A 21,625-nucleotide genomic window follows, 5' to 3' on the forward strand; every position below is an offset into this window, starting at 1 on the left:
TGCAAGGCATAGATCTGCCGTGGACTTCTAAATTGCTTTCTTCATCCTCTCCAGTTTCTAGACCTCAAACCTGCTAAGCTAAGCTGCAAGCTGGTAGCTAAGCTTCAGAATTGTTGTATTAGTCTGAAAGAGTTAATGTACTCCAGAGTACTTAATTTTCTCCTAGGGAGTCATCTGCTCATTGGTAGGAAATAGATGACTAAGCAATCATTATCATCTCCACAGGATAACTAGCACAGGGGAGCAAATAATCCAGAGGACAACATGCATACAAAGCTTATTTATTGTGAAATAAAGGAGGCAAGGAGCATTCTACTGAATATTAGAGGACAAATCATGACATCACTGATCACTCTGTTACTAATGTCGTATGTTTGCCCCCGGGGCATGACAGGATTTCTTTTTAGGATTTCAAAGTAAATATTCAGACAGAAGTCCTAAGTAATAAACTTAAATGCTGTTGTTTGCCTTGACGTAACTTTGTGTTTCTACACGCAAAAATATACCTCTTACCCTATAATTATTAACAGCTTGAATCAAAAGAGTGCTTTCACCTTCATTAAAATACAAATCAACATATCAATCAGCATACCTTTCCTGAATAAACCTGATACAGAAGGTGTCCTAGGTGTAGTTCAGCACAGAATGAGTGTAAGACATGCTCTCTATCTGCACAGGTCTTAGAAAGCTATCATTTTATTCATTGTTTCAGCACTAGTCATGTTTACCATAACAAGTTATTTAAGAAAGCTTAAGAATTCCAGTTACCAATTGAGAATCACATTAAGAAATTTTTAAAATATCCAAAAATTACTAATATTTTCTTAGAGTCTAAGATTTTAAGGCTTTTCCAAAATAGAAATTTACGTGTGTTGCCTTCACAGTTTACCATGGTTTTCATTCAAGTGGCATTATTTCTATTTAAAGTTTTAATATACTTATGCATGAAGTCAAATTACAACTCCTTAAGAAATGCATCTTTTTAAAATCATTTAAACATTTTCTATAAACCATATATTCACGTCTCCTATCAGTGAGAGTGATGTCAGATTCTTGGTCTACTCTTAAAGTACCAAACACATATACCATTTAGACATTCTCTTGAACTAAATCCTAAAACAAAGTTAAACAGCATGTTTTAGTACAGCTCAGGTCTAGATGCTGCCAGGCTGGTGGACAGGGACAATCAGTCTTCCAGAAGACTCTGGCCCTCTTTAGGCCCAACAGATGTCATTTTCTTTGTTTAAATTCAATTCGGCATTGTCCTTCTGGCTGTTGGACACCCACCAAATGAAGAAAACTCTAAAAGCGGAAATGCAGAAGAAATATAGATGTTAAGAGACATAAGACAACAGTTTTAGACCAAAGGTTTACTCAAGTGTAATTACCTCTAAAAGTACAGAGTCTAGGTTTAAAAGACTCGAAGTGTTTGATGTGTCTGATAATGTCAAGCATCAATTTTAGCCTTCCATTCGAGGAACAGAACATATGCAAGCTGTTCTATCAGCCTTAAGGGTTGGGGGAAGATCAAGAGTAAGGAAAAGGCATCAGTCCAATTTAAATCATCAGTCTATTGTCAAGTTTGAGTGCAACAAGGCACAAAATGGGCTTCTTAACAAGGAGATTCCTAGGGGAGTTGATAGAATGAGTTGCAGAGTTGCCATGGATTCCTCAAATTGCAACCACAGATTTGTGGGCATGAAAAGTTGTGTTCTTTTCTAGAAAGGGATCCATAGGTTTCATGAGATTATCTAAGGATTCATGAGCCCCCAAAAGCCAAGACAGAACAAAACCAACCAGCCAAATAGGCAAAACTCCACTGTATTAGCAAATATGTACTTGCTTTTGCAAGAGAATTGAAGTTGGTCCATAAATGCTCAAAATGAATAGCCCTCATTGCCAGCATCTGAACATTGCTGCCTGGTCATGTATCTTGTAAAGCTTTATAGTATTTGCTTATTATTTGGTTCTTAACAAGAGTTAAAATTAATTTCCTAAGCACCTGTGAGATCAAATAAAACAAGGGGCTTCTGCAAAATTAAAATTGGGGATTCTAGCATTTGATTTTTGCTACTATGACAAGTATATTTCTTTGGGGAAGCTGATTTCTAAGCCCAGAGATGCCCCCATGCTTGACAAAAGAGTGTTCAGAACATGATCTGACTACCTATACCCTCCCATCTCTTATAAGAGCCTAGTAATTCGAAGGTCATTTCCTGCATTTTTTGATCACCTCATTTTACAAGTTATTAACAAATTTAATAATTACATAATTTTAATTCATCTGTTTAGAATAAGAATTATGAAATAAAATTCCCTTGAGACCATGAGACTTTACTCAGACGTACTTTTTACAGACTGAGATAAAATTTCTTTCTTTTCCCTTTTATTGGATATAGTATTTCTTTAAAAATGTTCTTAGTAGTGTCAAAACAGAAATAGGTAGGATGTGTGTAGAATAGTGTAATAAATATAACTAAGAGAATTCTTAGCTAGAAGAAAATACTGGGCAAAATCTTGCCTGAGGAAGGTCAAGATTACTGATCGTTTGGGTTAGGTGTTACATGCTTTCAACAAATACCATCCTTCTAACCTGATAAGACATTCCTGAGTCCTCTCAGTGATGGGCAAATATTTGGATGGGGAATCAGTCCTGGGCAAAATTGTGACATCTAACTTGGTGAGCCAGGAACTGGTATTTTGTGAGAATATTCCAACTCTGATGTTCCTTTTGATAATAAAACTACACTTGTTGAGAATCTTTGTGAAAGGTTTTTTGATTTTCCTTTCATGGTAGGATTTTGAGGGCTCTTCATCACTGGTAGTTAGTTTACTCAAAATAGAAGTGCAAAAGAAATCAGGGGAAAGTGCTGAAATGTGCATATTTATGAGTAATATAATATTGTCTGTGTCACTTAGGCACTTACATAATTTCTATTGAAATGTCACCCAAGAGTTTTATTTATCCCTCCATACATTAGCCTTATTTTATCAAGAGTAAATCAAAGCACAACATGCTATGTGAATAGCCTTGAAATTGCAATGCTTAATTTCTGAGCTTCACCCTCAGTTGAAACAGCATATTTTACCCAGAGTCTTCAAAATGACTTCCAAACATTTGAAATTAAATTGGACTTCCCCTTTTTTTCCTAGGACAGTGGTCCTTAAAGTGTGTCATCGGGACCAGTAGCATCAGCAGTACTGGGGACTGGTTAAAATGCAAATTACTGAGCCCCTCCCTAGATGTCCTAGATCAGGAACTCTAAGAGTGGGGCCCAGTATTCTGTGTTTTAAAAAGCCCTCCACCCTCCAGGTCATTCTGATGTTTGTACCAGTTTGAAAGCCACTGGTCTAGGAGGACAGACCTATAGAAACACAGAGGAGTTAAATGATTAGGGGGGAATCCCTGGGTGGCTCAGCGGTTTGGCGCCTGCCTTTGGCCCAGGGAGCAATCCTAGAGTCCTGGGATCGAGTCCTGCGTCAGGCTCCTGGTGTGGAAGCTGCTTCTCTGTCCTCCTGTGTCTCTGCCTCTCTCTTTCTCTCTCTACATCTATCATGAATAAATAAATAATCTTAAAAAAAAAAACGATTAGGATATTCAATGGTCAGAGGTAGGAATAAGGTCACAGCCTTTTCATTTTTGTTTGCTGTCTTTACTGTTGCTCACTGCCTGTTTTCTTCAATGTCATTGCTTCCCAAATGGATCAAGGGCTATGACTTGCCTTCACAACTGATGGTTCTGTTTTTAACCCACAGACATGCCTCTCTAGGGAAACAAGCCTAACATCAAGGCCATGCCTATTTAGCACAGGGAACACGGTCAAAATTGGCAAATTCATGGAGGTCCTCCTTAACACTGTAAGTGGTGGAAACACTGCTAATTGGTGCTGGTTTTGTGGTTACATGGCATACATTTCAGACCCAGAAGTAAGGGAATTAAGGAGTATCTTCTGAGTCTGGTGGCATGTAAGATACCTGTTAAGATCAAACTTAAGTGAGGAAATTAGGAGTTTATCTCTAGTAATTAAAACCATTTTTAATGTAGAATTTATACCAAATTTGATACATTTTTAATGTATAAATGTATAAAATGTATAAAACCATTTTTAATGTAGAATTTATACCAAATTTGAAAACCATGATATTTGAAATTCTGAAAACACTTACCTGTTTTGGTAATGGATCCAGAAGACTACAGTCATATTTGTAAAGTATTAAAATAATACATATTTGAATCTCTAACAGAGCAAACCACCTGAAAGAAAAACACAAAATTGTCACTTGGTTGTAAAAGCTGCATAAATATCTACCAATAGAGAATATCTAAGCAAGTACACATTTCAGAGCAAGTATGCTCTTCTTCACAATCTGTTCTTTTACCATTAAAAGGATAGAGTAAGGAAGAACTTACTCTTTTCTTTTATAATGCTGTCTACTCCAGAGGGTGCTGGAATGATTAAATTGCTTAAAAATGTATGTAAAATGCTTAGCCAGGGGAAGCACTCAGTAAATGAGAGCCCAGGCTTCTCTTCAAAGTTTTAGATCAGTGCTGTTCATCATGGTAGCCATTTAGCTACATGTGGCTATTTAAACTTAAATAAATTAAAATTAAACAAAATGAAAAATTTCAGTTGCTCAGTTGCACTGGCCATATTTCAACTGCTCAACAGCCATATGTGGCTACTGGTCTCCATACTGGACAGTACATCTTTAGAACATTTTGCATGATCACAGAAAGTTCTATTGGATACCCTTGTCTGATCTAGACCCTTACCTCCCATTAGAAATTACTGCCTAAATGTTCTGTAGGCCTCTCAAACTCCCCTAACTACCAAATTTATTATTCCTTTTGTGATTGATCCTTCACTCAGATGTCTCCAAACTTTTTGATCATATACCCTTATAATGAAATATTTGAGCACACTCTACAATATATTGATATTCAGTTAGCTATAAAGTATATACACATACTACTGTATTAGTTTACTACTTACTTTGTAAGACACATACAAATAGAAACTAAAAATATTGAAAAGAATATAAATGGAATTCTGCTTTTTTTTTTTTTTTTTTTTTTTTTTTTTTGCATATCAGTGGGTTGTTTTGAGCTCTCCTCAGGGTAGACAATGCCTTTTAGGTGTCATAGCTCTTAATATATACAATTAGTCCAACAGGTCAGAAAATTGGAAGGCATCATAGACTCAATCCTCTTCTTCACTTTCTTTATCCAATTAGGCAGAGTCCTTTTGTTTTGTCATCTAAATACTTCCCCAACCCTCTCCTTGTCTTATCTCTAGACCCTCCACTACTGCCTCACTGTGGTTTTTCACAATTGGTGTCCTGGATTGCTAAATTAGCTCAACTTCCAGATTAATCTTTCTTTTTTTTTTTTCAGATTAATCTTTCTGTTTCCAGTTTCACTTCACCCCATTTTATCCTTCACTCTACCACTAGAGTGAACTTTTTAAAACATAAATCTATCACTATTTGTCATTTTACACACACACACAGTCTGTCACTGCTCCGGTTTTCTTCCAAATAGCACAGAACACAGACAACCTTTGAAGCTATGTCCCCTATCTATCTCCCCTGCTTCCTCCCCACTGACTCCTCTTTGAAACCCTTGCTCTATCCACCCTGTATACCTAACATTTCCTGAATGGGGATGCTCTCCGTTGCAAGCTCTTTCTCTGCCTGAGGTTCAGTCTCCTTTGGAAATATTCTCTGATCACTTGCTTCCATACTGAGGTTCCCCTCCTCTCCACTTCTATGGTCCCCTGTGCACATCTCAGCCATAACCTCTATCACACTGAATTCCAATTGCTTATTAACCATTTCTCTCCTAAAGGAGGAGTTGTATTGTTGGGACCTATCAGTGCAGAGCACACTATTGGTGCCTAATCATGTTACCTCAATGAATGCATGAATTAATGAATACATGATTGAAAGAGATGCCTTCCATAAAACAGATTCAATTTCCTGCCCTTTCCAGGTTTCTTGCCCTATGTTTCTGTGGCACTTTACACATTCTTTTACCAATGTCCCTACCAGACAAGCTGACTATATCCTACCATATCACAGTTAATTGTTTGCCTCTCTGACTCCCCTTATAAACTACAGTATTCACAAACAGTAGGAACCATTGTTCCATTCATCTTTGAAGTCTCAATATTTATTGAGTGACTGAATATGAATGATTTTATATTCATCTCAGATAATTACATTTGTTTCCTACAAGTATCTTGAAACATCTTGTTTATATTTTACTTCAAATGAAATCTGGAGTACTCCAGGTATTGTTAAAACCCACTTGGATAGCATATCACTTCTTCAGAAATATTTATGATGCAAATTTAACTCTACTTACTTATAAGTATAAAAAACAATTTATTCTAAGAGACTACCAATGTCTATGAAGTAGAATACACACAATATTTACCGATTCAAATCAAAGAGCAATTCCAAGAAAAAGAAATTTTGCTAATTTGCATGCAGGTTTAGAATTTCTCACAACTAAATTTTTGTCAGACTTCTAACAAAATAGAACTTCACTTCTGGCTACAGCCTGCCCTAAATAACTCAAAAACTGAATAAGATTTACAGGGTAGGATGGAAATTTCCAAGAGAAAAGAAATAAATGAGATGAGCTCTGAAATCTCCAGCTCATTGTCCATGGCAGTTCCAGATCACAGTGCAAGCCCATAAAGACCCGATAACCTCACTGAATTAAAAAGACAGAGATCAAAGTTCAGGCAAGCTAAAGAGACTAGAATTTGCAGGAAAGAATAAAAGAGAGGAGGGAGTTTCACAGAGAGAGCAAGAGTGCTTCAGAAAACCACATGGGGATCTCCTTGGGTATTTGTCTGAGTACTGATCTCAGCATATGTAAGAGGAAACTACTTAGGTGGAGATGAAAGATGAAAAAGAAAGCTAAGAAGCAATAAGCTGAATAATGCTCAGGGCTCCCACAAGATATGGAAGCCTATGTTCCCACATGCAAGAGTGGAAGGATCTTGTAACACATAGACAATTGAATAGAGTCTTTAAAAGGCTATTGCCTTAAAAGTGGTATTATCTTATCTTAAATTATATGTCACTCCTGCTTTACCTTAACAGAGCTTAACAAGTCTTGAAAACTTGTTTTTCTGAGCAACTAACTGCATGCCACAGTAAAGCCTAAACGTAAAGGAATACCATAAAATTTAGTATCCATGACAGTTAAAATATATGCCTTGAATTCTTTCAAAAATGACCATGCCTAGAAGAAATGGGTAAATATGACACATAAATAAGAGAAAAAACATTTAAAAGAAATAGGCCCTGAAATGGCAAATACTGTAGACAGCTAGTTAGATATAATCAACATGTTGAAAAAGGTAGAAGCACAATGAATAGAGAAATGGAAGATTAAAAAAATCAAACCAAACTTCTAGCAATGAAAAATATAGTATCTTAAATGAAAACACACTAGATGGGATTAAAAGAAGATAAAACACTGCAAAAGAAAAGACTGTGGAACTTAATAGCACAATGGAAAATATCCAAAAGTGCATAGATTAAAAAGACTGAAAAAGTAAATAAGCAGAGTATAAGTAACCTATAAAATAATATCAAGGAGTCTAACACACATGTAACTTGGAGATGCAGATAGGTGGGCAGAAAAAAGTATTTGAAGAAATAACAGCAGAAACATTTTCAAATTTGTTAAAACTATGAATCTACAGAGCTAAGAAGCACAATGAACCCAAAGCAAAAGAAACATAAAGAAAACTACTCCAAGGGAAATCATAATCAAATTGTTAAAAAAAAAAGAATGACAAAGAAAAAAACTTAAAAGCAGCAGCCAGAGGGGAGGAAAAAAAAGACACAATATAGGAATGAATGAATGAATGAATGAATTTAAATGATCACAGACTTCTTATCAGAAATCATAAAAGCCAAAAGACAAGGGAACAATATCTTTGAGGATTTGAAAGAAAAAAAGTTGTTGTTTATAATAATACACTAACTCTATCATGAGAGACCAGCTTTGATCATTTTTGGGTAAATATTTTAATTTCCTCTTCATAGATTTAGAGCATACTGTCTTGTAGGAAAAAATGATGATTGCCTTTGGGAACTATGTGAAAGAGAGAAAGATGTTGAAATGGCAGTCCATTATTTAGTAGAGAATTTGAAGAATAAATATTTGAACATATCTTAGGGAGAGATGGTATGCCATGCCCATGAAGGACTATTTTGAGAAACTCAAGTCCCAAGGACAATAGTGGATAGTCATGTTGAAAGCCACCAATGTAAAAAAAAAAAGGAGGTGGGGGCAGCCTGGGTGGCTCAGCGGTCTAGCGCCACCTTTGGCCCAGGGCGTGATCCTGGAGACCCAGGATCGAGTCCCACGTTGGGCTCCCTGCATGGAGCCTGCTTCTCCCTCTGCCTGTGTCTCTGCCTCTTCCTCTCTGTGTCTCTCATGAATAAATAAATAAAATTCTAAAAAAAAAAAAAAAAAGAAAGCCACCAATGTTATTCTATACTCAGACTTTAAGAAATGCATTAGTGGAGGAATGGATCTTGGAGTGAAATCAAGTCTTTGGGGAAAGGATGAAATGAAAAGGAGGGTGACTGTTCTGTGGCTATTTTGCAACAGACAAGCACAGACCTGTGTACAGGAGTGAAAGGAACAGGGGACTTCCTATGAAGTGCTTTTCTCCTGGACTATGATAAATATATTTTTAAAAATATTTTATCCATTTATTTGAGAGAGAGAGCACAGGTGGGAGGGGCAGAGTGAGAGGGAAAATCTCCAGCAGACTCTGTGGTGACCATGGAGCCCAACTTGGGGCCCCATCCCACAATCCTGAGAGCACCATCTGAGTCATTCTATAAATGGACAAACCCAGCCCTGTGTACAGGAGTCAAGAGTAGGAACAGGGGAAATCAAGAGTCAGACACTTAACAGACTGAGCCATTCAGGCACCCAGTAAAAGAAATATTTTATGTACAATTTTTAAAAAGATTTATTTCTTTATTTGAGAGCACAGGAGGGAGAGAGCATGAGTGAGGGGGGCACAGAGGGAGAGAATCTCAAGGAGACTCCCCACTGAGCACAGAGCCCAACTGGGAGCTCAATTTCACGAACCGTGAGATCATGACCTAAGTCAAAATCACAAGTTGGACACTAAACTGATTGAACCACCCAAATGCCTTGTGTATAATTTTTATATTCCCCTGACTATATCACAGGCATTTCTCATTTTATTGTATTTCACTGATACTGCCTCTTTTACAGATTGAAGGTTTGTGGCAACCCTGCATTGAGCAAGTCTATCAGTGCCATTTTTCCAGCAGCATTTGCTCATTTTTGTGGCTCTCAGTCACATTTTGGTAATTTTCACAATATTTCAACGTTTTCATTATTATTATAGTCGTTAATGGTGATCTGTGATCAGTGGTTAGTACTCACTCAAAGTTCAGCTTAGCTTATAGTTAGCATTTTTTTAAGCAATAAAATATTTTTAAAGTCAGGTGTGTGCATTTTTTAGACATTATGCCATTGTATACTCAATGGACCACACTGTAGCATTAACATAACTTCTATGTGTACTGGGAAACCAAAAATTTCATTTGACTCACTTTATTGTGATAATTGCTTTGTTGGAATGGTCCAGAGTCAAACCTGTATAATTATTTTTTTTTAAGATTTTATTTATTTGAGAGAGAGAGAGAGAGAGAGAGAGAGAGAGCACAAGCAAGAGCAGAGGGAGAAGCAGATTCCCCACTGAGTAAGGAGCCTGATACAGGACTTGATTCCAGGACCCTGAGATCATGACCTAAGCTGAAGGCAGATACTTAACTGAGCCACCCAGGGGCCCAGTCCTGTATAATTAAGAAAAAATTCAGTCATGAGTGATGCACTTAAGTGGTCCTGTGTGACAGTGCTGTGAAGCATAAAGAGATAATAAAATATCAGGAAGTGTGAAGAGCCTCATTTTCCTCTTTCTGCTGGAGGTAGCATGAAAGAAACAGCACTTTATTTTCCATGAGGAGCTGGGACCATGGCAAACATCACAGAATACTAAGGGTCAAATTTGGAAAGGACAACTAGGGTGTGAATCTAAGTTACATGCCCTTCCTCTTCTCTCAGAAGAGAGTAACATTTATGGGAACAGTGAATTGTCACTTAGGTTACATATTAAGAGTTCTTATAATCAAATGAGATCTCCATTAATTTATCCATTTGATGTTTACTGTCTTTATGTGCTTTATGCTCTTTTAAGTGCTGAAGTTACAAGAGTAACCAAAAATACCACTCAGGCTTTCATCAAAATGCTTAAATTCTAGCAGAGAGATAGCAAGTAGGCAGCAAATAAATAAATAAGGAATGTATATGTCAAGTATGTGAATAAGTATGAAACTAATAAATAAGGGGAAAGGGAGTGATGGCATGGGCTACAATATTTTAGGTGAGGACTATCTCTCTAAGGAAATGACATTTCAGTAGATGCTGGAATGGAGGAAGAGAAGGCATCATATGAATATCTGGGTACAGAATTTCATGTGGAGGGAGTAGAAGGAGCACAAATCCAGAAGGAGGAGAATGAGGGACAATGAGGAGGCTAGTATTGCCAGAGAGGAGCAAAAAAGGGGGGAGGGATGTTAGAGAAATACCCCGGGGCAAGGAGAGAGCCCATGGGGCATGCTTAAGACTACATTTTATTCTGGGAGATGGGAAGCCATTGGATAGTTTTGAGCAAGTGTGACTTTTTCAAAAGAATTATTCTGACTGCTACATTGAGAATAAAACATAAGGTGAGGTAGATAGAAGCAGAAGAATGATTAGGAAGCCACTACAATTTTCCAGACAATAGAATGTGGGGACTTGTACCAGAATGATAGAAACAGTCACGAGCTAGAGTGAGATACCAGATATACTCTGTACAATGGGCTGATGATTTGCATTAGAGATTGGAAGACAAGACTCAAGAATGACTTTTGACCTGAGGATGAGTTTTGGATTTGAGGAAATGCAAGGATACTGTTGCTATTTACCTCAGGAGGACTGAAGGAAGAACGGGTTGAAGAGTTGTCTTCTGGAGCTCAGTTTTAGACCTATTAGGATAGCTGGCTGTTCACCAGTACCCTGGAGACATCCAGTGCAGACACCAAGGGGAGGCTGAGTAAATAGGCCTGATGTTTAGGAGGGATTCAGTCAGGACTGGAGACATATGAAATATAAGACAGTCATCATTATTCAGAGGATTATTTAGAACCATGGCACAGGAGAGCTCACTTAGGGAATAAGTTAAATAGAAACAAACAAACAAACAAAAAAACCCAACCCAAACTAGAAATCTTACAAGACAGTTTTGAGACACTCCAAAATTTGGAGACCAGGAAGGTGAGAAAGAAAGATAAGCAGAGGAAACTTGGAAGGACTAGCAAAAAGGGGTAGAAAAACAAAAAGAGATTGGTATCTCTAAAGCCCCACAAAGTATATGTAATATATACTTTATATATAGGCACGAGCCCGTATCAAATGGAAAATGTGGCAATGAGCACCAATATGTGAAATTAGACATCAAAGTTCCCACTTACTAAAATTAGCAATTCTTTTCAGTACTTTGCTCCATTCCTGGAAGTAAATTAGATGAGATCACTTTTTCTGATAACAGCTGATGTTTTGTGTCGGTAGAATAAACAGTGACTTCCCAATATTCAATGCTTACCTGGCAGCACTGGAAAAATACTGGCTAATTCTGCATTTGTGAATTACAAAACAGTTTTTAGGTTCCACTTTATCCAAACAAATCCTATTTTCTTGTAACTCTCTGGCTTTAGCCGTTCTCTGACATTAGTTTGCTATAGACCAGCGCACTCCTCTGAGCTGGGCCCTCTGGCATAGAGGACCATTGGCACCTGTCCTGTCCAGTCCTTAGAGCAGAGGCACTGCAGCAGCCTGAGGACAATAAACACTTTGGTGGGCAGGGTGGCAGCCACTCCAGTGAAGAAGGCACTCAGAATGGAGGGACAACCTAATAGCAAGGCACAGTTGCCCAAGGGGCCCTGGAACATCTAGGAGCCTGTGAGGGCTTCACACCCTGCCCTCCAGAAGGTGAAGTGATGAGAGATGAAGCTGGCAGAACAGGATGGCCTGGTTTGTGGAAGGTTTGAATGACAGTGTGGGGTCTGGATCCTGAAAGTGCTGCAGACCTAGTGAATCATGTGCTTATTGAAAAATTCTACCTATGTGTGAAAACACTGTTTCTTTTCTTTTTTTTTTTTAAGATTTTATTTATTTATTCATGAAAGACACAGAGAGACAGAAACACAGAGGGAGAAGCAGGCTCCCTGCAGGGAGCCTGATGCGGGACTTGATCCCAGTACCCTGGGACAATGACCTGAGCCAAAGGCAGACACCCAACCATTGAGCCACCCAGGCGTCCCCAAAATACCATTTCTTTAAGTATTACACATAGAAGGCCCTCAATATATGGTTCCTCTATCACGCAGAAGAGAATATAAACAAGACCAATGTTCACAAGCTATTTAAGAGTAAACATGTTAGAAATACTATATACATTTTTATCAGAAATAATTAGAAAAATATTTATCACTTTATTAAAAGAGCTTTCCATTTGTAAGCTTCCCTTACAATCTGTAAGGCATTGTCTTAACTAACTTGAGTCCCGGGCAGCCCCAGTGGCTCAGCGGTTTAGCACCACCTTCAGCCCAGGACCTGATCCTGGAGACCCTGGATTGAGTCCCACGTGGGGCTCCCTGCATGGAGCCTGCTTCTCCCTCTGCCTGTGTCTCTGCCTCTCTCTCTCTATGTCTCTCATGAATAAATAAATAAAATCTTAAAAAAAAACCAAAAAAACTTGAGTCCCTGTCATGTTCTTTCAAGTTATAAAACTGTATTTCCTGGAAGGTAAAATTATAATGGAGGCTCCTGACCAATTCAGATTGTGCATTAGAGAGGCTTTAATATTTTTCTTCTTTTATCTTCCTTGTCTTCAAGTTAGTTTAGTTATTAAGTTAGTATTAGTTATTAAAAGAGCATAAAGTTATTTTGCTTGAGATCCTAGTTAAAGGAAAGGTAAGATGAATTAATAATACAGATAGTAAATAATATGTACTAAAATGATATTTTCTCCAAATCCAAATATTTGAATATTGTAGCATAATTACCTCAATTATTCAGGAAATAGTCATTTTTTTCTACAGTCGCAAAAAAAGTGTTTTCAAGTCTGTACTATGTTATTGAATTTTGTTTGATGCCTAAAATATCAGAGACTAACATATACGTACCTCTGACATTAAAAGGTTTTTATGTCAAAGAAAATGGGCTTCATAAATTTGTATTTTTACAGAAGCTAGCTGAGCTATGTTCATGTTAGGAATGTTTTCTTAATGCTCCTATGTCAAAACAGTGAAAATAATGAGGCATATTATTTATAACAGATTTATTTTTTACACTTACAAGGACAACATTACACATCTACAAATAAAGCTCATTAAAATATAAACATGTTGAAAATTCCTCAAATACTTAGTACTTGTGTATTTTCCTCATTTGTAGATAAATGTTCAAGGAGCACTACACAGGCCTCAAGAGCACAGACTGACAGAACAGACTCCACCTCACAGACCTCACACTAGTAAGGCACATGGAGAGACAGAAAGGGAGAAAATATGAGATAAAGGTAGAAACAAAAAGGTTATGGAAATTTGGAATCTGGAGAGAGAACTGTGATCTGGAGCAATCGATGATAACTTTTGTGGAGATCAAACTCAAGCTAGACCTTGATGGAAGGAAACGGGCTTTAACTAAGTCTACTTAGTTCACTTTGTTGACTGGGGGCATTCCACACCCAGCAGGTTGCATGAGCAAGCAAAGAAATGGACAGTGTAGTTAGGGCACAGCTAGTAGACCCTCTGGAGTGGGCACTTTCCCACCTTCAGGAAGGTACAATCAGCGTCAGATCATGAAGAGCCTGGCATTCTAGGCTGATGAGCTTGGCCTGTGGGCAGTGGCACTAGAGTCTTAATGAGAGTGACAGTCTAAGATGATTATATTTGAGGACAATTAATCTGTGTATAGTGAGTTAGAGGGATTAGAGATAACAGAGCCTGGGAGAAGGATTAGGAAACTATTATGTCACCTATGGTGGGGCATGACGGCCTGGTTTAGGAGGTGGGAACGGTCATGGAAGGCCAAAGAGAGGGAGGAGTAGAGAGAGGGTCACTCTAAAAGACCAGGTGTCTACAACAGCACTACATCCAAAAGAAACAGGGGGTACTAAAGGAATGATAAGATGATGGGAAATGAATGATTTTAATTGAATGTCTTGATTTTGAGACTGCCTCCCTCTCTTGCTTTTGAAAAGAAAATCTCTTGCTTTTTTTTTTCCTACTAGAAGTCATTGCGGGCGATGCCAGCATGGGCTGGAAAACTGCCACGGTTGCCAGGAGCAGGGGCTCTGAAGTATATTCCTAGTTGCTACCAGCTGTGGCTTATGAAAATAGAATGATCTCGCCCTGGAATTCAGAGAAGGCAGCAGACAGACATACTTTCACAGGCATCCTTCATGGAAGCATGGCTACCCAACTTAAAGGGGAAGTACTTTCCTTACAACCCCATCCATCTTTGAATTCTTTTAGGAAAATGAAATCAATTTGGTGGCAGGAGGCAAAGTATTCCAGCCTAATGGTTGTCAAGCGTTAGCCTGCATCAGAATCCCCTGGAAGCTTTGTTAAAACACAGATTGCTGGGCCCCGCTCCTAAAGTTTCTGATTCGGTAGGTCTGGGGAAGGACCCAAGAATTTGCTTTTTTTGCAAGTTTCCAGGTGAGTTTACTACTGGTGATCTGGGGATTATACTCTAAGAATCACTGATCTAGAGGAATTTGACAAGGAGAAAGGGGAAAAAATGTTAAAAGATTCAGTTTATCAAACTTTTTAGTTTCAGTACAAAAATGACAATGATAAACACTAACTCAGCTACACATGAAACAGTGTGGTTAGGGCACCAGACTTTTCATTGGGGATGACGGTAAGGACATAATCCGTAGGATCAACTGGAGGATGTTTACACTGAATAACGGGGTGGGGGGGTTGCGTGCAGAATGAAGTAGGGAAGGAAGAAAGGTATAAAGGATAGTGGGAGAGAAAGTCAAGAAGAAAGCCTATGGAAAAGAGAAGAGAATGGGAACTCTGTAGAAGGAGAAGGGATGTGAGAAAGCAGATAAGAAAACAGAGAGGATGGGAGAACCTTTGTCCTTCCTCAGACTTGAGCCATTGTTCTCTGTTGCCTCAAAGCAGGAGGGCATCCTCCAGGTCACTTTTTCAGAGTTGCTAGTGGTGATCTTACTGCTACTCCTCCTGGTGGTGAAACTCCCAAACGGATGACCTATGAGCTAGAAGGCTGGATACAATTTTTGAAGCTTCCTATTCAACCAAAAAGGCAAGGAGATAGTACTGACTTCAGTGAGATTAAGTACTCACCAAACAGAAACAACCTTATGGTATATTTTAAATAACAGATCTTCCAGAAAAAAATTTAAGATGTGACATTTGCCTTGGTTTTGTGATACACCCAGAGGAAATGAAACTCAGCCCCTCTGCAAAGCACAAGCTATTTAGCAAGCAATTGGTGGATATGGGTAGAACATGTTAACACAATATCTCATGGAATTCAATAAACCTTGAAAGAACACTTGCACTTTTGAGGAAATTATATTACTTAGGATGCTTTTGGTGGCAAGTGACAGAAAACTCACATCAGGCTGGTTTCTGTATTGGAGGGAAGGCATTGTTTTATGTACCTGAAAAACCTCTTAGAGCTGGCGCTGGCCTCAGGCAGAGAGCACTTCAGCAGCTCAATGATGTTCCCAGGAAGCCAGTCTGTCTCCACTGCTCTGCTCTAGGGTACCAACTTCATCCTTACACTGCCTGCTTTTACGGTCTCAAAATAGCTACCATCAGTTTGGGGGCCTGAGGGCTTCTTTATTCACATTCCACAGGGAAAGATTATTTTTGCCCTAGAAGTCTCAATAGAAACCCTGGTAGTTAATTGTGCTGCTTAAAACATATGCCTACACTGAAACCAATCACTACGAGAAGGGAGGGAGGGGACAGGGATGGGATTTGCAGATGGGCTTAGGGAACAGTGCTCCACTGCTATGGAGCTAGGGGTGGAATCAGAGTCCCATGGATCCCCAGATGAAAGCATGGGCCATTAAGGAAGGGAAGAGAAGGAATGGGGAGACAGTAGCTCACGGGCAATATGGTGACCCTGTATAGTTTTAATTCGGTCCTAGAAATTAAACCCTCTTTCTGAACAGGAGACATCTAACTTGTTCAAGAGCAGTGGCTGAGTTGGATGAGAGACAATGTCCAACAAAAACAAAAAGAGAGAGGAGAGTGGCAAAAGATACCCAGCCAAGAGTGCCCCTTCTTCCTCTCCAAGAGTGCAAATCCTGTTCCCGTATTCTGTGCTCCACAGAGGGCCTGGAGATCCAGTGTGTAAACAGAAGGAAAAGAGCATCCTCTCTGAAATTTTCTGCTCAGAAATGAACATATTTTATTTTCAAAGCACTTTGGCCCAAGTATCAAAAGTCAGTCTTGGATTGCTTCTTCTGATCCTGACAGACTTAAGTCTTCATCTCACAATGAAATGTCAAAATGAAATGGCTGGGAAAGGAATGACTGGATTTTGCCAATTGTTTCTGGGCTCCTTGCAGTGAGTCACTGCTCCTCAGCGAAGCAGTAAGAGAGAGAAGCATAGCTAGAAATTAATAAAGGGGTCTGGCAGCCTGACTCCATCTCGAAATTAACCACATCTACCCCTTGCCAGCCTCACTGCTAACCCATTTTTATATGCCCTCCAGGACATGTGCACACCATAGTGAAAATGTTAGGAAACAATTATATAAGTAAGTACAGTTTGCTCAATTCTCCTTAACAAATGGAGTTGAGGGGATGCATTTGTTTATGTAACAAATTCCTCAGAGTAAATTGCATTCACAACTTCTCGTGAAATCCATAGGTATTTGAGCGTGCTCACTCCTCAAAAGCAATCAGCTGTTTCTAAATATACAAGTACTTCTCAAAGTACTGCAAGGATATTTTACTGAATAAGACACACTTATTAAGATTATATTATTTTTAAAACAAACATGGGGAAACATGTATGCAGAGCTTCACAAACCCCAATATCCAGGTTACAATGCATTACATTACATTCCTGTGAGTACTTACTTTTCTTCCTCCCCTCAAACTTTGACATCACAGCCCCCTGGGAAGGTGTGCTTTCCTCTGTGCTGCTTATTGATTATTCCCATCTAGTTCATAAAGCCCTTTCTATTCTCCTTCCTCGAAACTCCTACAGTGGTTATTACGTATATATGTCATTTGGCATTTCTCATGGGTCATCTTATGCTGCTAAGGAGGGATGTTTTTCATGTTGCTATGTCTCATCTCCCTAGCCACATTATAAGCCACTTAGGAATGTTATGGGTCTTTGAATTTCTCCAGTGGTTCATGAAGCGATTTGAGTTAGACTATAAACTCCTTGAGGAAAGGGACTTCATCCTTTATTTTGCTTTCCAAGGTAACTCCTAGAACCCTATCCTAGCATACAGTGTCCACTCAATTAATATTTATTTATTTAAAGGGTTTATTTATTTGTTCATGAGAGACGAGAGAGAGAGAGAGAGACAGAGAGAGAGGCAGAGACACAGGCAGAGGGAGAAGCAGGCTCCATGCAGGGAGCCTGACATGGGACTCCATCCTGGGTCTCGAGGATCAGGCCCCGGGCTGAAGGTGGCGCTAAACTGCTGAGCCACCTGGGCTGCCCCTCAATTAATATTTATTAAATAAAAGAATAAACATACTAATATTAGGTGCTCCAGAGATATCTGTTAGGTTGAATACTACTACTACTACTACTAATCTACTATCAGCTGGACCTATGTTTGAACTAATTTTCCTATTGCTGTGCGGTTTTTATTAGTAATTCAAGACAAGTCCATGACTTTGTGGCCCAGTACTGCCCTAGGATATAGAGAGGACCCAAACACACACAAAAAAGTAGAGATCACAGTTTCTACTGAGGAACTACGCTTCATTTCCACTTTTCAGTGTTGTAGGCTTACTCTTACTACACGATCTTCTTATCCAAGCAAGCTTTTTGTAAGGGAGGTATCTTGCCAAAGATCAGGGCTATTGTTTTACACTGGAATGTAACCCATTTCCATGACCACAGTGATACAGTCAACCAGGCATCCTCTTTCAGGGATGGGAAGCAAGGGAAATTAAGGCTGTTGGCTTGGGGGTAGTGGTGGGAGGGCCTGGTGCAGTATAGCAAGCACATTCCTTTATGCCTTAGATCATCAACTCTCAGAGACACCCACTCAGCAATGGAAATCCCCTGTTCTATCCTTTTCATTGAAATTCATAGTTTAAGAGGAGAATGTCCACTGTAAGGCAACTTCTTATTCTGCGTGCTACCATTGCTGAAGAGGTTTGGTAGTTCATGCTGCTTTCTCCTATTTTTCTGCAAAACCATCAGCTCAGACTTCTCCAGCAATAGAATTACTGGGAAGAGGTCCCTTCCTGCCTGTACCCAGGGGTTTCCCAGCTATGGGGAAGTGCCTAGCAAGGGGTTCCTCCTCCAAATGCATTTCCAGAATTCCCATTATTCAGAGCAGGAACAATATTCTTCCATTCTGACTTTTGGTTGGCAGCTGATAGCAGCACCGAATACTTATTAATAGATTCAGCAAAATCTTCTGTGTTCACTAATGAGAGGGGATCTCATACTGCCTCAGTGGCCCCAACTCCAAGGAGTGACAGCTGCAAGGCCACAAGACTATGTGTTCATGATGAACTTTGATCGTCAGCTACTTTAAAGGCAATTTTTCCTGACTCACTAAGTATTTGGTGAGGAGAAAATAAATTGGTTCTTGGTATACAAATTTAGAATGGCTGCAATTCTCTGAGGATTACACTAAAGATCTGTGGGATTAAATTTCTAGTGTAAGGATCTATCTTGCTATAACACTGTCCAAATGAAGTAATTCATTTTCCTGAAAAATTTTGTGTTTTGTCTGTCTTTAGATACAATGTTTTGTGGGTTGGCTACTTAAGATAAAAGAAAAGTTAACATTTTTAAAAGCAGAAACAATAGAAAAACTAGACTATGGAGCTTTTATTTATTGCTACATTTATTCAACATTCAGACTAACTTATAGATTGATTGTGGTTATATGATACATATTTCGCCACATCTCAGACTAAGTAGTTTTCAACGGAAAACTTAACATCTTTTCCTCAAACTTGTTCATGCTCCTGATTTTTCTATCTCCACTATCTCTGCCAGCCACCTAGATTCAAGCCACAGTCCTCCACAAATCCTTCCCTTTGATTGATCCCATTTCTAATTATTTTCCAAATCTGCTAGATCCTACCACTCTATGTCTCTCATATAGAATATAAGCATAATGATATCACCTAAGTCATGCCCCATTCTGATCCATTCTATAAAAAATCTTTTGATAACCTTGCTCTCATCATACAGCAGCCATTGTAATATTTTTTTTCTCATGAGGTCTCCCATCAGAAGCCACTGTAGATTTTTCCACAAAGACATCGAACAATACAACTGGCAACCGAACAAAATGTGGTCTCTTGGATCTCACTATAGTCTGATAATAAAGACAAGGGGGATTAAGCCAAAGTTTCCCCCCTCTGAGCCATCATCTTTCTTAGACTTTCAGGATAAATGTGGCCCAGCTGTCTCACTGACCTTCCAGGACACTGGTACTTCCCGCTTCCAAATGCCATGAACCAGTCCAAGAAAGCATGCTTCTCTAAATTTGCCTTTTTCCAACGTTCCTGTGGGAAGAAAGCATTTTTTTTTCCAAATCAGCCTTATATAAATAAGCTTAACTTTATTTCTCTAGGCTAAAAATGACTTTGTACAGCTAATCCTTGCATATAAAGTTGCAGGGCTGTTGGTAATTTTTTTCCAACCTGTTATTAATATCAGACACAATTGTGTTTTTGGAATGTGAACTAATAAATAAAAAGGTTTAAAAAGAATTCTGTTAAGTGGTAAATGTAAATGATAATGTAAATCAACCATGGACTTGACCTCAGAAAAGGAAGGCTATTTATAATAAGGTCTCAGGCTCCATCACAAAACTGCACTTGGTAATAAATTCAGTAAGTAACTGGCAGCTCTGCTTATTGGAGGGTACTTGGGAAGTGGAATGGATACATCTGGATGCTGTTTTTTAAAAAGTTTTACTTAAAGACAGAGAATGGACTAAATGAACTCTTAAGAGTCTGCTCAGCCCTGTAACTCCCCAATTTTAAGAAACAGCAAAGTGGTTTTAATTTGCCTTGTTTTTCTTTTGTTATACTCCTTGGAAACCAGTAACAGGAGCAACTGCCTGACAAATATAAAATAAGACTTCTATCAGAACCAGACATATTTACTTTACCATACTTTGCTGGTTTCAGATCATTTATTTTAAAGTTGGTGAATCTTACTCCAAAAACATCTCGATCTCATTTGTGCTATACCATTTTACTTTTGTAGTTAGCTTGGTTTTTCATTACCAAGGATAAGGCTGTTTAATGATATAGTTAATCTATGAATTCATACTCCTGGCATAAAAGATATTAAAATCAAAAGACAATGTATTTTGAAAGAGGTAACTTACAGGTTTAAACAATTCAGGTTCAGGAAAATATTCTGGATTCCTATGCAGCCAAAATGGAGACAACATCAACAAGTCACCGGAAGGAACAGTATAATTCTATGATGGAAAATCAGTTTCAAGTCATTTTTTGAAATCTGCTTTAAGGAGAGTTTGGGTCATTAAAAATAATGCTCCAACTATAATGTAGAGAAGACACGTTTCATAAACAATGGCGAGAAAATCTAATTCTTTCCTGGAAGGATCATTTCTATTTTCCAATGCAGGCAATGACTACATTCTAATTCTGATGATTATTACAAGTGCCTATAAATTTGGTTACACAGGGGAAAAATATTAGATAAATGGGATAAATGTGAAAATTTGAGAAACAAGCATATGTCTGCTGTGATGCAGCTTTTGAGGATTAACACTGGGGTTTGCAGCAAGGGCTTTTGATGATGCTCCGGGGCCACACTGGATCCCCAGGTGTGGAACAGGAAAATCTAACTCTGAGACAGGACACAGGCCATAGTAGCACTGAGGACAGGGGCAGTGGGTGTTCTGTTCCTAGGGGCACTCATGACAGTGTCAGGGCAGAAGCAGTGGATCCTCCCTCCCTCCCTCTCTCTCTTTTCACTCCTGAAACAATTGTTAGGGCAGAAAGATATGAAGACAACCGGTTAGGGGGATATAGGACAAGGCAAGTATTGTGTGTTTCTTTGGTTGATTCTGTGTTTGGGATCGCTGTGGCTGTGGGACTGAGGTTAAGCAGTGAGATTCCTCAAGCACGAGAGTCTGCATTATCCTTCCCCATTTATTCTATCATAGGTTTTCATGATATGTAAATTATTCTAAAACCTAAAAACTATGTCATAAAATCACCCTTATATTATTATGTTCAGGAACCACAGAACACAGGGCTC

At 38.7% G+C, this 21,625-nt stretch overlaps 1 protein-coding gene across 7 annotated transcripts in view; it reads right to left on the bottom strand.

Annotated features, from left to right (window-relative positions):
* Positions 1–265: 265 nt before the first annotated feature.
* LOC112641685 (24-hydroxycholesterol 7-alpha-hydroxylase) overlaps positions 266–21,625 on the bottom strand; it is an 89,800-nt gene continuing 68,440 nt past the window's right edge. For 6 of the 7 annotated variants that reach the window (XM_025418943.1, XM_049092141.1, XM_025418941.1 and 3 more), the window contains 4 exons: positions 20,724–20,819; positions 19,802–19,890; positions 4,168–4,255; positions 266–1,302 (listed from right to left, as the gene is read on the bottom strand). In XM_025418943.1, the coding sequence (XP_025274728.1) occupies positions 1,231–1,302; positions 4,168–4,255; positions 19,802–19,890; positions 20,724–20,819 (345 nt within the window). In that variant the 3' untranslated portion in view covers positions 266–1,230. The remainder of the gene's footprint in view (positions 1,303–4,167; positions 4,256–19,801; positions 19,891–20,723; positions 20,820–21,625) is intronic. The other variant, XM_049092140.1, reaches the window with a different exon arrangement.

The sequence above is a fragment of the Canis lupus genome, chromosome 12 (genome assembly GCF_003254725.2).
Source record: "Canis lupus dingo isolate Sandy chromosome 12, ASM325472v2, whole genome shotgun sequence".
In the NCBI taxonomy this organism is placed as follows: domain Eukaryota; kingdom Metazoa; phylum Chordata; class Mammalia; order Carnivora; family Canidae; genus Canis; species Canis lupus.